Here is a 15,519-nt window from a genome sequence, read left to right as displayed (position 1 = left end):
CCAGCTGCTTAATAAATAAGCAGCTTTGTTGAGTAAGGGATGTAACATGTTATCTGTTCATATTTAATTCAAGGAACCTGCTATTTTGTCAACTCTACAAAGGGGAAAACAACAGTATTATATATTATTTTTTTTTTATTATTTTTTTTTAAAGAAATTGGCCTACTGCTATTCTTGTAAGAATCTCATTTGCTTCTTTAAGGGTTCAAAGCTGACCACATTTTAAAGGGGAAATATCTGTGACCACTGTTGTGCGTGTGTGTGTGCATGCGCGTGCTAAACTGTTGAATATATATATATATATATATATATATATATATATATATATACACACACACACACACACACACACACACACACACACACACACACACACACACACACACACACACACACACACACACACACACACACACACACACACACACCTACACCTGCACCTGTTTATTAACACAGAGAATGTACCAAAAATGATATCATAAAATTGGAGAAACCATGTTGTGCTCAGATAAGTCATTGCATTATTCAATTGTCTTAGATTACCACTCACTTCCATTGTTCTCATTTCAGCAACCAAGAGTCTGTTAAACAAGAAGACAGACGGCGTTAAGGTAAGCCCTGCAGAAACGACATATTTCTGCTGTCTTAAAGTACTAAATATTATTATTATTTATTTTGATTTTTTAAGCTTTTATCAGTAAATTATGCCTAGGGGAAAGCCAGAGACACTTACTTCCATGGAAAAAGGTTGGGTGTGCAATGTGTGTGACTTTCAGCAATACACTAACTCGGGGGTTCTCAACACCAGGCCTCAAGACCCCCCCCCCCCCCCAAACAGGGCAGGTTTCAAGGATATCCCAGCTTCCAGACAGGTGGCTCAACTGAGCCACTGATTGAGCCAGCTGTGCTGAAGCAGGGTTATCCTGAAAGATGATCTGTTGGGGGGTCTTGCGGGCTGGAGTTGAGAAACCCGGCACTAACTTATTTCTCCTCATCCCTCCAATAACGGAGTAGTTTAATGTGGTACTCAACGCCCTTCTCGTGCTGACTATTATTATACCTAATAAATACTCAAATATACCATCTCATGCTGTGTAGTAATGACATGAGGGAGGACACAACGCTGCATTTTTCTTGAGCTTGGCTTCCAGCACCCGCTGCTTTTCTCATGTGTAGGAGCAGACTTGTTAAGAATATGCCTTCATGTGAAAAGTATATTTTCATGTGCTCTGAATACCAATATAAAGGCATTGTTCTATGTTTATTCAAATCCATTATTTTGTTTATGAAGCAAATAAACTGCAGCTTGTGGATCATGCTGGAAACCATCGATCCTTTAAGACGCTAGTGTCATTTCAATGATTAATTCATTAACTTTTCAGAATTTTATAGAAGCCTCACTAGTCTTGGATAGTTTTACCTTGATGTATGGATTTTGTGGGTTTTTTTTCTGATTGAGACGTCTACAGAGGATAGAGGAATTTTAGAGCGTTAGTTTTCCCAACTTCTCTTCTAAGATGTCCAGACCTCCTCTCTGTGCTTCCCTGGTTGAGGGTCTTATGCTGTCACCATTTGCCAATTAAAGCTGCAGTTCATGCTGCCGTTTTTAATTTGTCATTTTTTAAATTCGATATGTGCATCAATACAATCTGCACACTGACCAGTGATTAGCTAAGTTGCCGATCGATCTGTTCTCCTGTAATCGATCGCCGAATCTGGGGTTAATTATTTCACTGTAAGGGCTGCACGAGAGTACCCAGCATGCAAAGTTCTGTGTGGAAGATCATGTGACCAGGCAGGCAGGTAGGTTTCTAGATACAATTGGTGCACTGCTAGAGAGAGGGCAGGGCTCAAGAGCCTGTTTCAGAAGAGGAAGGGGATGTGACTTTGTAAATGGTTTCTATAGAAACAGAAATGCTTGTTACATTAGAATACATTAAAGACGTCTTTAAAAAATGTTGTTGTTTTTTTTAATTTAGTATTTTCTCATAGCACAGAACTGATTATTTTTTTCTTAAAAACACACATAAGATATTGCTTGAACTGCAGCTTTAAAGGTCCAGTCATACATAGAGGGAAACAAGTTATCAATAGATTGTCACCATTAACGTAAAATGTTCACTTGTTTCCTGCGTAAAAGTGCATATTGTACGTCTCTTTTATTTTGCTCTGTTTAATTCTAACCTTCTCTGGTGATAATTTTTGTTTTCCTTTTATTTGGCTTATTATAGCAGTAACAAAGGGGAAAAACAGCCAGGACCAACAATTTAGCTGTATATGCAACAATTTACAAACAGACTTATCATAAAATGGATTAGGAATAAAATCCTGCAAAGCATTTGGTTACGTTAAAGATATTAAAAAGTAAAACAAAACATTTTTGTTTAAAAATAATTAATATGTAAATTGCCTATCTTTAACCCATTAACTATGCCCCTGACATTGGTTAATTTTGGTCCTAGGAGAGACTTTCCCGTCTAATTATTTTTAGTCAAAGAAGGACGAGCTGTATTGTAATGTGCTGTGTGCAGATCTGAGTGGTCGTAAATGAATACCCTGCTCTCTGTGGAAGTTCTTCATTAGGCTAGGTGCCTGCTGCAGCGCCCGCTATGGCGTACGCTGCAGGGACGAGAGCTGCCCCTCAATGGGACCGGGCCTGCTGCCCACCTGGCCCGCCTCGTGGCGTGACCAGATTTCTCTGAAGACAGGAAATCTGTGTTCACAACTTGTGATGGAGCGCTGACCACGCCCCCGGCGGTTCAGCCAATAAGGGTGAACCTGCCGGGTGACGTCATGGCCGCACCCCGCAGGCCACGTCTTTCCCCCTGCAGCTCACTGCAGACCGGAGATCTCGGCTGCACGCGCCGCCAGCCTGACGGGCGCGCGTGCAGCGCCGACACCGGGGCCTCAGCCTTAAAGCGGGATGGTGCTCATGGGTCACAGCTGCATGGGAACTCCCATGACATCTATTCTTTGTAATTACTGTTTCAATGTCCATGATACTGTAGAATCCACAGTGTATTGATCTTCTTGGACTGTAAATGACTTACCTTTTGGAAACTTGCGCTTATGAACTTGAGAACTTGTTACAACGAGGGTCAGTAAATCGCCATCAGCACGCTGTTTCTCATTTTGTCGTGAAACATAAATCCGTTCAAATGTTGTGTGCAGATTTATTTTATTGTGATAGATAATAAACAGCCATTAACATTAGATTAAATATTAATAGTCATGAATATGTAGTTACTCGTTCATCTTCCTGGAGACTGCAGTCAATTCTAGTTTAAGCCAGCAGTCCTCTCTAGGGACCCCGGTTCCAGACATTCATAGTTTTTAGTGCCGGTGCACTTCCTGCTTTTTAAAGATGGCGGCGCGCAATCATTTACTAGGAAGCCACACTGTCATCTGTTACAGATTCCTATTGTCCCGTGGTTTGATCGCAATTTTGTTTCCCTATCGGGAGCCAGGGGATTCCCTGAGGTGAAAATAGTAGGGTTAAAATCCATTTCTCCCCCCCAAAGAACGCCCAGCAGTTGGGATTGCTGCTTTAACACAGGAGCTCTGCCTTAGGCCGCGCTTATAGTGCCGGCAACGCCACGTCGCCCGAAAACAAACGCATTGCCGCCGCCGCATGCGCTTATAGTAAGCGCGACTGAGACAGAGTGAAGTCGCCATCGCGAAAACTGGTAGCCGGCAAAATTTGATTTTTCAAGGGCTGTCGCCTCATGTGACGGCCCTTGAACCAATCAAATGGCCGGAAACCCGCGCCGCTACCGCCCAGCGAAATATAACTTTCGCCTGTGGCGACGGATTACGTCACCCGTTGTGTCGCCATCGACGGCACTTTAGGCACGGCCTATGGGAGTGTCAGGGGTGGCCAACTCCAGTCCTGCTGAAAACAGCTCAGACGCCTTAATCAATTCACCTCTACAACCACTTTAAATGTTGGTAACCATGTATTAATTATAACTTGTTACAACTTCTGCATACCTTTTGAAGGTAGTGAAGTTGCCTTTAATCATGTGCTGATCACCGTGAGCAAGTCACTTCTTATCTCTGACCCTGAGGCACCAAGCGTATGATTTTAAGCCCTTCCAAGGACTTATTTGTTGCATTCTACTTTCTATTGCTGTGTATGCTGTCAGTGCTTTATTTACTATAGTCTACTCTGTAAGAGCTGTGCGCAGTCAGTGCAATAGCATTTTGCTTACATTGGTGCTAACGGGGTGCATAGTGTACACCACATTTTGCAGACACAAGGAGTCCCCCTGCTCAGCAGATCTGTTACGATCTGTTTTTGGAGATAAAGTGACTTGCCCAGTGGTACAAAAAAAAACCAACACTGGGATTTAAACTGAATTCTCTGAACTAACCTTTCATCCATTACTATTATTACTATTATTACTATTATTATTATTATTATTATCATCACAGAGAGCCTCAGACAACATACACTGATTTTATCTTCCCATCTTGCTTTAAAACACTTTTGCGCTAGCCTGGCTGAAACATAAACCAGGTGATTCTCTGCAGCAGCAGCCACCGCCGCTGCAGAAAAGAATTACAATTGATCCTTTGAACTTGCGCTGCATATTACTCTCCCCTCCCCCCGAGGAATAGCGCAGCCTGAAAAGGCAATGTATCAGATTGGGGGGGGAGAAGGGGGGGTGTTTCCAGCTCACATTCTTTTCATCTGATTTTCCTACTCCTGAATTCGCAAATATATATCTGGAAGCCCTTTTATTCCTATTCAATGACAGCGATTTCTGTTTCCCTGCCAGAAGTGCCTTGTCTGTTTCCATAACAACTCTGGCTGGCTGACGCAAGTAAGAGATAGCGAGCGAGAAAATGAAAAGGTCTCCACTCAACCTCTCTGAACTGAACAGGTTTATCCCTGTGTTTGCTGGAGGGGCAAAGCACCGCCGAGTTGAAAGCCCCCAGTCCCATTTAACTAGACAGAGTGGCATTCAAATGAAAGCACTCTGCCACACAACACACACTATTCCATACATTCTAATTGTTTCATTCTTTAACATGTTTATTAGCTTTACCAATGTAGGCTGGGAATGCACAATAACAAATATAATGTGACTTGTGTTCATTAGAGACCAGTAAGGAGTTGATGCGTAAGACTGACTGCAGTTGTACAGGCAAGGATACATATATATATATATATATATATATATATATATATCTTTATTTATATAGTGCCCACAGTGTACTTTGCGCTTTACAAACACAATACAGTTCAGGGAATTATAATACAATAAGCGCAGTAAAGTCAGACAATAGGCTAGGAAATCCCTGCCCCGGGGAGCTTGCTATCTGAGTTGTATATTCGGAGACTTGCAGAGACAGCAGGTGAGGTAATAAGGGCAGTAGATGTCAGTGCTTGGCCACAATGTTTGGTAGGAGCGACTGTGGGTGTGGGACATGTAGTGATGGGAGGCGAGTTAAATTATTAATTTTTAAAAAATAAATTTTTCACAAAAACACTATTTGTCTTCTGATAAAACACCCTGCTTCCCCCTGCACCGTGTGCTCACTGGTGAAATAATGCTGCCCCCTTGGTGAACAACATGCTTGTGTTACTGCTTGCAGTGCTATTCTGTGCATGGATGTGTATGTCTTCGGTCCCAACTTTGTTTTAGCATCACTTGGCTGATTGTACCTGTCACTTCCTAAATAACTTGTGATAGAATAAGCACCAGTTATAACTGTACCTTAAAAACAATGTTGATAAATAAATTATTTCTATGAAGTGCTCTGAATAAAAGACTTAAATCCCTGTGATATTTTGTGGCATGTACTTTTACGGTGTTAAAAAGTAACGATTGTATCTGCTGGCTGCTACTTATGTCACAGACTTAACAGAGCAGCTGTATCCATGGATTTACCTTTTGGCGAGTAGCTTGTGTTAAATCCACGGTAAAAAGCATGGTACATTTGTGACATAAGGTTTTGATTATTGAAGGTGCATTTACTCTGACAAGGTAAAATCCGTTTATCGTAAACGTTTATCCAACGTTCTGTTGTCCGATCATTTCCACTGCATATATTTGTAGATAAAAATACAAAACGAGTCAATAGAATAGGAGCACAGGTTGTTAATATAGTTTTCCGTTCCCCTGCTTTCAGGAGATTCACACCCTCTCCCTATCGTTTTGTTTTTGTCGGTGAATAATAAACCTTTTGTGTATTTAACTTAAAGGAGGGATTCCCCTTAGAGCCGGGGTGGTCAGCTCCCATCCTCAAAGGCCACCAACAGGTCAAGTGTTCAGGATATTCCTGCTTCAGCACAGGTGGCTCAATCAGTAGCTCAGTCTTTAATTGAGCCACCAGTGCTGAAGCAGAGATATCCTGAAAACCTGACCTGTTGGTGGCCCTTGAGGGCTGGAGTTGCCCACCCCTATCTTAGAGCATCTATATTGTTCATCATGGAAATGGCAAGAATAATAATTTCAGCGTTTGGTGTATGCAAAGAGAATAATAATTTTTCATCTATTCTGTAAATCTGGATATAAAAGTTGAACATAAATGATGCTAATTAAGGTAGCAATTAAACGGCCTGGCATAATTACCAGGGGGCACCTTCGTTTGTAAGTATCTTGGGAAGCAGGTGGTCCCCGGAGCAGAAATTAACGCGGGTCAGTTCCAACGACCCCCACCTGCTCCTCCTTTGCACATAGGGAGAAAAAACCTAGATGGAACCGAGGTGTTGAGGTCACAATTTTAGGAAGTACTTTGTATATTGGATTATTTAGCACCATGCAGTTATGCCTGCAAAGATGCTGGGCTTTTAGTTAATCCTACTTTGCCAGTCCTATTTTACGTCACATCCTTTATTGTGAAATCATCTAGTAGGTTTCTGATTTTGAGACATATTGATGTATTGGCAATACTACACTGCTTTAATAGTAAGCTGCAACTTTGGAAATGCTGCTGCATTTGCTTTTCAACTAGATCCGAGTTACTAATCATAACCATAAATAAAAAAAACAGTGTGGGCTGTATATTCTGTGAAGCTTGATTCCAATATTTACAAGGCTCGGTGTATGGCCGGTGTTTGCTAAACTTGGAAACATTTCTTAAAACCCATTTAAACACTGTATTCAATGTGTCACTTAGCCATGTGTTTTCACTACAGTGCAAGTTACATACAGTACATGTTTCCAAGATGGTGTGTAACTTTATCAGTCTCTGCATTGAACTACTGGATAATTGTATATAATATTACTGGCCGTGGCAGTTTGGCAATTGTCTGCACTCATATCTGTTAATTGGTATGTCTTGATAAGATGATGTTGGGTTAAGTGCTGTCTGTGTGTACAGATAATTCACTTCTTTCTTGGTCTGGTTAACACTTCAGAATTAAGACTATATTAAATTGCTGGTGTTGTCTGATGTGCATGGAGTCTTTCTGTTCTAGTCCACGGTTGATGTTTGCAAACTCACAAACACGGGTTCATTTGATAATGAGTAGTTTATTGCCTGCTCGTACAGCACAGAGTATGATCATACACGAAAGTTGTCCATTAGAGACACTGCCAGGGGAGGGCCCGAGCAGGCTTTAAATACATTTTAGATTCCTTTGTTTAACATAGGTTACTAGGCAGAATATAATGACATCACGTCACAGCATTCCCTGTACACGAGGGGATAATCCTCTTCTAAACCAATTAAGTTACAGGTCTTCTTATCTATCCCAGGCTGACTCCAAAGATCAAAACATCTAACCTAAACTGGTTCTTTTAGCTGACCAAAACACTGGAGTGTTTGAGCAACAAGGCACAGTCTATATCCCCCCTTATGGAGCAAAGTTCATTCTTGCATCAACACACATACTGACATAGAACACACACAAAGACCAGATGGATTCCGCACAATATCCTCTCCATAAACTCCCCCGGTCCTTTTCAGTAATTTCAACAGTATATTCATTTCAGCAATATTACTTCGTCACCACATGAGAGGTCCTGGCTTCTTCACTTTATAACAGTGACATGGAGTAGCTGTTCTTCCACAGTGATATCTGGCCTTAAACTTTAGAGGCCACACTTGGGATTTCCCATTGGTGGAAGGGTCTATATAAAAGGCTGTTTAACCCTCTCAGAGTTAAACTGGCATTGCAGGCCCATGTGGCTGCCATGGGGTTTACAACTCTTCACTGAAACCTTCTGTTAGATTGTGCAGTTCAGATCTGCTTCACGCTGTCAGATCTGCTTCACGCTGTGACCACTTGGCCGTCTTTAAATACACTCTGCACAGTCCTTTAAAGCCCCATTGGTGAGAAGGATGAGTGTAAATGTAATAATATTCCTTCTTGGTTACATGCCTAAGCTGTGTGTAATGTGGGACCTCTTCCAAGTTGTCAAAATATGACAAGGAGTCTAAGAGCAGCATCCTTTTATTTTTTCCCCAGTGATTAGGTGGTAAGAGGAGGGTATCTAAACATCAACCACCTTAAAAATGATGAGGCTGTTTGTTCTGTATAATACCGATTATCTGCTAAGTATTCAGTAAAGATAGACTTAACAACTATAGTTGTACCCATAGTTTGTGTATGTACGTGTATATATATGTGTTATATATGTGTATATATATATATATATATATATATATATATATATATGCAAATATAACTGTATGCTCATCTGCATGTCTTAGGCAGGTCTGCAACCCCGCCTTTCCCCATTATCACCCAGCATACAGCACTTCCACTGCAGCAAGGGATTCTGGGAAATGACATGCAAATGAGCACACAGTGTCACTTTTTGCCTCAATAACCATTTTTAACATTTTTCCCTATAGGCTTAAGCTTGCTGCATGGTCACAGCTTTGAGCACAGCCAGGGTTGCATTCCCAGTAAAATCAACCCCACACTGATGAGACCCATCAAGGTCGAAACGGCTGTCTGTGGGTGGTTTTCTGGGTATGCACCTTAACCCTGGCTGTGCTCAAAGCTGTGACCATGCAGCAAGCTTAAGCCTATAGGGAACCATGTTAAAAATGGTTATTGAGGCAAAAAGTGACATTGTGTGCTCATTTGCATGTCATTTCCCAGAATCCCTTGCTGCAGTGGAAGTGCTGTATGCTGGGTGATAATGGGGAAAGGCGGGGTTGCAGACCTGCCTAAGACATGCAGATGAGCATACAGTTATATTTGCATATTTGCTTTCCTGTGGAGGGTTTTTGTCACTTTTTTTACTCACCATAACTTAACTCAGTATTATGTGTGTGTGTGTGTGTGTGTGTGTGTGTGTGTGTGTGTGTGTGTGTGTGTGTGTGTGTGTGTGTGTGTGTGTGTGTGTGTGTATATATATATCCTTAAGTCATAAATCGCATACTGCACAGGGGGAGGGATAAGCTTCAGTCACAGATACATTCCAGGATGCACTGTTTTTAAGTAAAAAAAACCTTTCTTGCTTTATCCATTGTAACACCGCCGGAAGAAGAGATCAGTGTATCTCGAAAGCTCGCACAAATTAACGGATTTCGTTAGCCACAGAAAGTTATCGTCTATTCGGTTTTTATTTTATCGTATAATATAATAGTCTTGATTCGATCTTCTGTACCACCACATATAGGAGGAGTGTGTAGACTTGTCAATAGACTACCTTGTACCCCTTTAAAACTTTTCTTCCGTCAGACAAATAGGACTTTAAGTAGGTCTATCACACACACTTGCCTAACCTGCCGTGTTGATTTTATGTAAAAAGGGTCTGCTTGGGATTTTGATACCTGGACAGCCAGTGGGTGGAAAACGCCTGAAATTTTGCTGCGCTTATTGTTTTGTCTCTTCTTTGTTTTTGGATTTGATTGTTTGCTTGTTTTTCTGCTCCCTCCTGGGATCGACTCCCCTTTCTCTCTCTCTCTCTCTCTCTCTCTCGCCTCACTAACGTGGTCTACGGTTGTCTGTTCTTATTCTTTTTATTACCATATCCCCTTTTTCCTTCTCTCTGTCGGTCTCTCTCTTTCTCTCCCCCCCCCTTCCTTCTGACTGTTCTGTCCAGAAACGGAAGTCAAGTTCCAGTGTGCATTTAATGGTGAGCACCACTCCTCTGCTGCCTTGCGTCACTGCATTGCTCACCTCTTCATCCCCATGCCATGCATGTGCTGCTTGCATCCATCACCGTCTTCTGCATGTTTCGGCAGACACAGTGCTGCCAACCTAACTCCATGTCACCATGAGAACTCAATCCAGTCCCTGTCTTCTAATTCTACTCCCAGTGCATTCCAGTTCACAATGCTCCTGCATTTCTATGGAAAGCGGGGAGGGGGGGGGGAAACATCAACAGCCAGAACTGGACTGGAATATCATGATGGCATGGAGGCAGTGTGGCAATACTGCAGGAAGGGAGGGGCGGGCGCGGGAGCTCATCTTATATAAGATTAAGAAGGTTAGCTGAACCTTTCTTATATGCGGTGATTGGGTTTCCTGCAATCCCAGTAAGTGAGAATCAATTGCTGTTTAAGTGTTGGGTACCAATAACCCATTCCGTGCCAGAATGGCCTGCAACGTCTTGCACGGCTCTGTCACTAAGGGTGTTTCTCAGTTAAAAATATAATAAATGAAAGCCATAGAACCCCCCAAAAAAATCACACCAACTTTAGGGGACAGATGGCTGAAACAGAGCTGTCAGGTCAATTAAATGGGGAAGTAGGCTAAGGGGATCATCCATGATTAGTGTTAGCCAATCAGACTTCTGCTGGCCTCAATGTTCAGTGTATCAGATAGTCTTTTCGTTGTATTCTAGTGCCTGTGAGCTTTAATCTAATTGATCAGTGGCACAGCCTTGACTTGCACCACAATTAAATAGGCAGCATAAATATGAAGCCAATCTGAACCGTTTTCACTAAATGTTGCAAGTATTTTTTCTTCAAATGGCTCAGTGCTTCAAAACACAAGTAGCATTCACCTTCACGTGCAGTTTTTTTTACACACATTTTTTCCCCAGTTCATTGTAAATCTGTGGTACCTCTTGCAAGTGAGTGAATAGCACTGCTTTGGGGCATAGGTCAGGCCCGGTACTCCGCCAATGTAGCCGTACGTAGTGCACATACCGCCTCTTATTTCCCAATGGGTGTAGGAGAACGTTCGCAGACTGCGGACCCCCGGTCAGGTCTTAAGCAGGCTACCCCCCTTATTTACTAAAGTGTGCTAGTGCAGATCGGGAACGCACATTCACCAAAGTGGCAGTTTTCCGCGTGCACTAACGCACTTTAGTTAGTAAGGGGGTAAGTGAGGCATTCTAAATTCCACTGGGAACTCTCTCATACATTTTGGGCGGTATGGTGACTCACGGTTTAGCATCGCTCACTAAATATGGCCCCTTGTCTTGTATATTATTATTTTTATATTGTATGCAACGGTGTAACTGCATTTGGAATTAAATACTAAACACAGCACCACCCAGTGGAATGTAGAAAGTATACATAAGCTTTAGGGAATTGGATCTGATCACCCCTACAAGCAAATGTAAATGTTACATACGTTTGATTTTGCACTAAGGTGCGGACCAAGTTTAATCAGTTGAATCAGCAACTCTGAATGTCTCAGCTTTTTGCTTCTATACTGTAGGTTAATGATCGCACACTTTAGCCAATTAGTGATGAAATGCCTACCGTATGACTAAAAAGGTGTATGAGATATATATATATATATATATATATATATATATATATACACACACACACACACACACACACACACACACACACACACACACACACACACACACACACACACACACACACACACACACACACATACACATACACATACACATACACATACACATACACACACATACACATACACATACACACACATATACATACACACACATACACACACATACACACACGCATGCATGCACACATACACACACACACACGCATGCACACATACACACATACACACATACACACATACACACACGCATGCACACATACACACACACACACACACTTTAAGTTATGGTGGGTGAAAAAGGCAACAAAAAACCTCCACCTTTGGCATATAGCCAATAAAGAATATCACTTGTGAACACATTCACATGTCTTAGGCAGGTCTGCAACCCTGCCTTTCACCTATCACCTGTGTGCTCATTTGCATGTCATTTCCCAGAATCCCTTGCTGCAGTGGAAGCACTGTATGCTAGGTGATAATGGTTGAAAGGCAGGGTTGCAGACCTGTCTAAGACATGTGAATGTGCTCACAGGTGATATTCTTTACACACACACACACACACACACACACACACACACACACACACACACACACACACACACACACACACACACACACACACACACACACACACACACACACACACACACACACACACACACACACACACACACACACCATATCTTTTTATGAAGTAGGATTAGGTACAGTCTACCTAAAAATCATTTTATTTTTTAAATGGACACACTTTTTTGTAGTACATTGTCTGCGTGCAGGGAAGAAGAGATGAAGTTAATGGAAATACCATACCAGTAAATACCAGTAAACTTGCCACTCAATTATGCAACACTACAACGGTTCCACTGCAGTCTCCTATTACACAAAGTTCCCCTACATTTTTCTCCTATAGAAACTTGTGTGAAATAATTTAACCTCCGTGTACTTACATGCCATTCCAAATAGACAGCTAACATTTTCACTACTGAAATGCAGATCTGTGGATAATCCCTGATCGTGACAAATCCACACTTACAGGATACATTTTCATGGGTTATAAAGTATATAAATAATCGCACACAGCTTAATCAAATTCTATCTCCCAATGCATCAACATAGGCGAGGGTCAATAGGATAGACCCTCATAAGAAATTCTCTTGACTGCACATCAAGACAATTCAAATATAGCATTTAATGGCAAAATAATTAAAATATCTCTCATTAAACATAAAATGAGTGAGTGGGGGTGTAAAAGATAATCAATGTGTAGGAACAGTTGGGTAAATTGTATAATGTCTAATAAGTAACTGATCTTTAGCTGTTAACTCTATGAGCTCTGTAATTTCAATTTTATCACCATTTATGACAAGCTGTGAATCGGATTATTCCAGACACTGTCCCCCATTCAGAGAAATGTGTCTTATATCTGTCATTGCTTTTATCTGTCTGTGCATTGCTTTTCCTCTGCCTGCCTCAGGAAAGATGTTCGTATTGCAATGCCACTAACTGACATACATTGTGTACACACACACACACACACACACACACACACACACACACCTCTTTGTTCCAAATTGGAGCACCCATAATAATACCTTCAGGAATCAAAATAAGATTCTTAACTACAGTATATTAATAACCAAGTTCAGCTGTAAAAGAATAAATCACCAGGACACATCAAGCACCCAATCCATTAAAAGCAGTCATCTCCGGTAACTCGGGCCGATGAAGAACCAAAGCTCACATTAATTAGCACTCACTATTAGCTGCACAAAGCACACGTTTGAAAAGCACCATACTAATGTTAACCCTTTCCGATCTGGTTTATATCTTGAAATCTATATATCCAAATGCAACGGGATGTACATGATCATTTTACGCCACATCTGACGGGGTTTAAATGGCCATTAAGGTACAAAAACAAAAGCTACTTTTATGTAACTATTCTGAGAAATTGATGAGGCATTGCCACTTAATTAGCTACTCTAGACAAGTAGGTTAGTAAGTAATTCTTCTCTCTGAACATTTTCAATATGTTTGTTGACGAATGGAGAAAGCATGCAGGTCTCTGAGACCAGCAACCTGTGTGTATCACCATCTGCCCTCATCTCGATCACTATTAATGGCTCCTGTTAGTATAGTTAGAAGACAGAGGGAATGGCAGGCTTGTTGCAAAACTAAAACTATTCAGGGTATAATCATGTATCTTGTGTCTAAATTATACCAGTTCATGGTTTCAGAAACGCCGCCAAATAAATCCCTTAGCGGAGCTCAACTCCAGTCCTCAACCCCTCCTCAACAGGTCAAGATATCCCTGCTTCAGCTCAGGTGGCTCAATCAAAGAATGAGCCTCTGATTGAGCCACCTGTGCTGAAGCTGGGATATCCAGAAACCCTGACCTGTGGGGGGGATGGGGGGAAGGCTGGAGTTTAGCACCCCTGCCTTAAAGCAGTGTTTTTTTGCGGTAATTAATACCGCAACGCCCGTGTTTGCAAAAGCATTGCTTATTCCAAAACCTGGAGGTGGTCACTGCAAAGAGATTTGAAAGCTACAGCCTTTTGAGAGTTTACAATCTGATGTGAAATGGAGGGAAGTAACAGTGACTTTTCCAAGGTCACATTGAAATAGTTATAGACTCTTCTTAGTGCAATAAGTAATAATAGTAAAAAAAAAAAAAAGCACCTTTCTCCGTGACTATACTACTAAAGCTAAATACAAATAAAGTTGGTCATCAATGTAATTATGGTGCAAGTAGATTAGTGTTATCTCTTTTCCTGCGTGAAGTCGTATTTGTAAAAGATTAGTTGAAACAGCAGTTCATTGGGTTTTGACATTACCAGCTGCTTGGTGGAGCTGTGATAGGAAACTTAATATGGGATGACTCATACTCATTGGACATCTGGATGATGTGTTTTAGCTAAAAATAGTTTCCTTGGGTACTTTTAACCCCCTTGGGTACCAAACAGCACTCCAGCACTGAAGGGATTAATAGGTAGTCGGTTAAGTGTCCAGCAGCAGAATGTACGAGGTCTGTAATAGCACTATTGCTAATTTGAATTCCCTTGTGGTTTTAAAATTTAGCATGGTTTCAAACATTTCACTAATAAACAGTTTATGGAACTGCCTTTTCAACCTGGGTTATTTTAGGAATGACTTCAGAATTAAATTATCCAGGTGATCACATACACTGCAAAGATTCCTTTATTGATTAGATTATCTTAACATGTTTACATTTAAGGTAATGGGCCATGTGTGTGATTTATTCACATAAAGCATCAGTGCAACTAACTCAAGATCACGCAGGCCAATGAGCGTTGTTACACTTTTCCTACCTGGTTGAGAACTTATTGATTTTTATTATGATGGCCATAGTGGAAGCAAGAAGTGTAAATTAATTAATATATTTAGTTTTGGCAATAAGGTTTCCAAAATAAACACATTGAGTATAACTTACAATTAAATATGGTTAGTCACTTGGTACTGTAGGACAGGGGGTGCTCAACTCAAGTCCTCAATTCCCCCCAACAGGTTAGGTTTCCAGGATATCCCAGCTTCGACTGAGCCTCTGAGGCACCTGTGCTGAAGCTGGGATATCCTGAAAATCTGACCTGTTGGGGGGGGGGGGGGGGGGGTGGGAGGGGTTGGGCTACAGGACAGTAGCTGAGCACCCTTGCTGTCTGACACACTGCTAGCAACTTTGCAGTATTCAGATAGTGGAAACGTACAGGATTTGTAGGTAGATTGAAATATTTTAATAAGAGGTCAAGTTTACTAGAAATGGAATTATCCTCTATAATTAGACAATGTAATAAGTATATTGTAATGAAGAT

At 41.3% G+C, this 15,519-nt stretch overlaps 1 protein-coding gene across 14 annotated transcripts in view; it reads left to right on the top strand.

The window, feature by feature from the left end:
- The window catches only part of CAMK2G (calcium/calmodulin dependent protein kinase II gamma), a 77,311-nt gene that overhangs the window by 45,796 nt on the left and 15,996 nt on the right, over window positions 1-15,519 (top strand). For 8 of the 14 annotated variants that reach the window (XM_075610663.1, XM_075610660.1, XM_075610655.1 and 5 more), the window contains one exon: window positions 571-611. In XM_075610663.1, the coding sequence (XP_075466778.1) occupies window positions 571-611 (41 nt within the window). Of the gene's footprint in view, window positions 1-570; window positions 612-10,013; window positions 10,047-15,519 lie in introns of all 14 variants that reach the window. The other 6 variants (XM_075610661.1, XM_075610656.1, XM_075610652.1 and 3 more) reach the window with 1 other exon arrangement.

Source organism: Ascaphus truei, chromosome 8 (assembly GCF_040206685.1).
Source record: "Ascaphus truei isolate aAscTru1 chromosome 8, aAscTru1.hap1, whole genome shotgun sequence".
NCBI classification, from domain to species: domain Eukaryota; kingdom Metazoa; phylum Chordata; class Amphibia; order Anura; family Ascaphidae; genus Ascaphus; species Ascaphus truei.
This window is presented reverse-complemented; position numbering and strand designations above follow the sequence as displayed.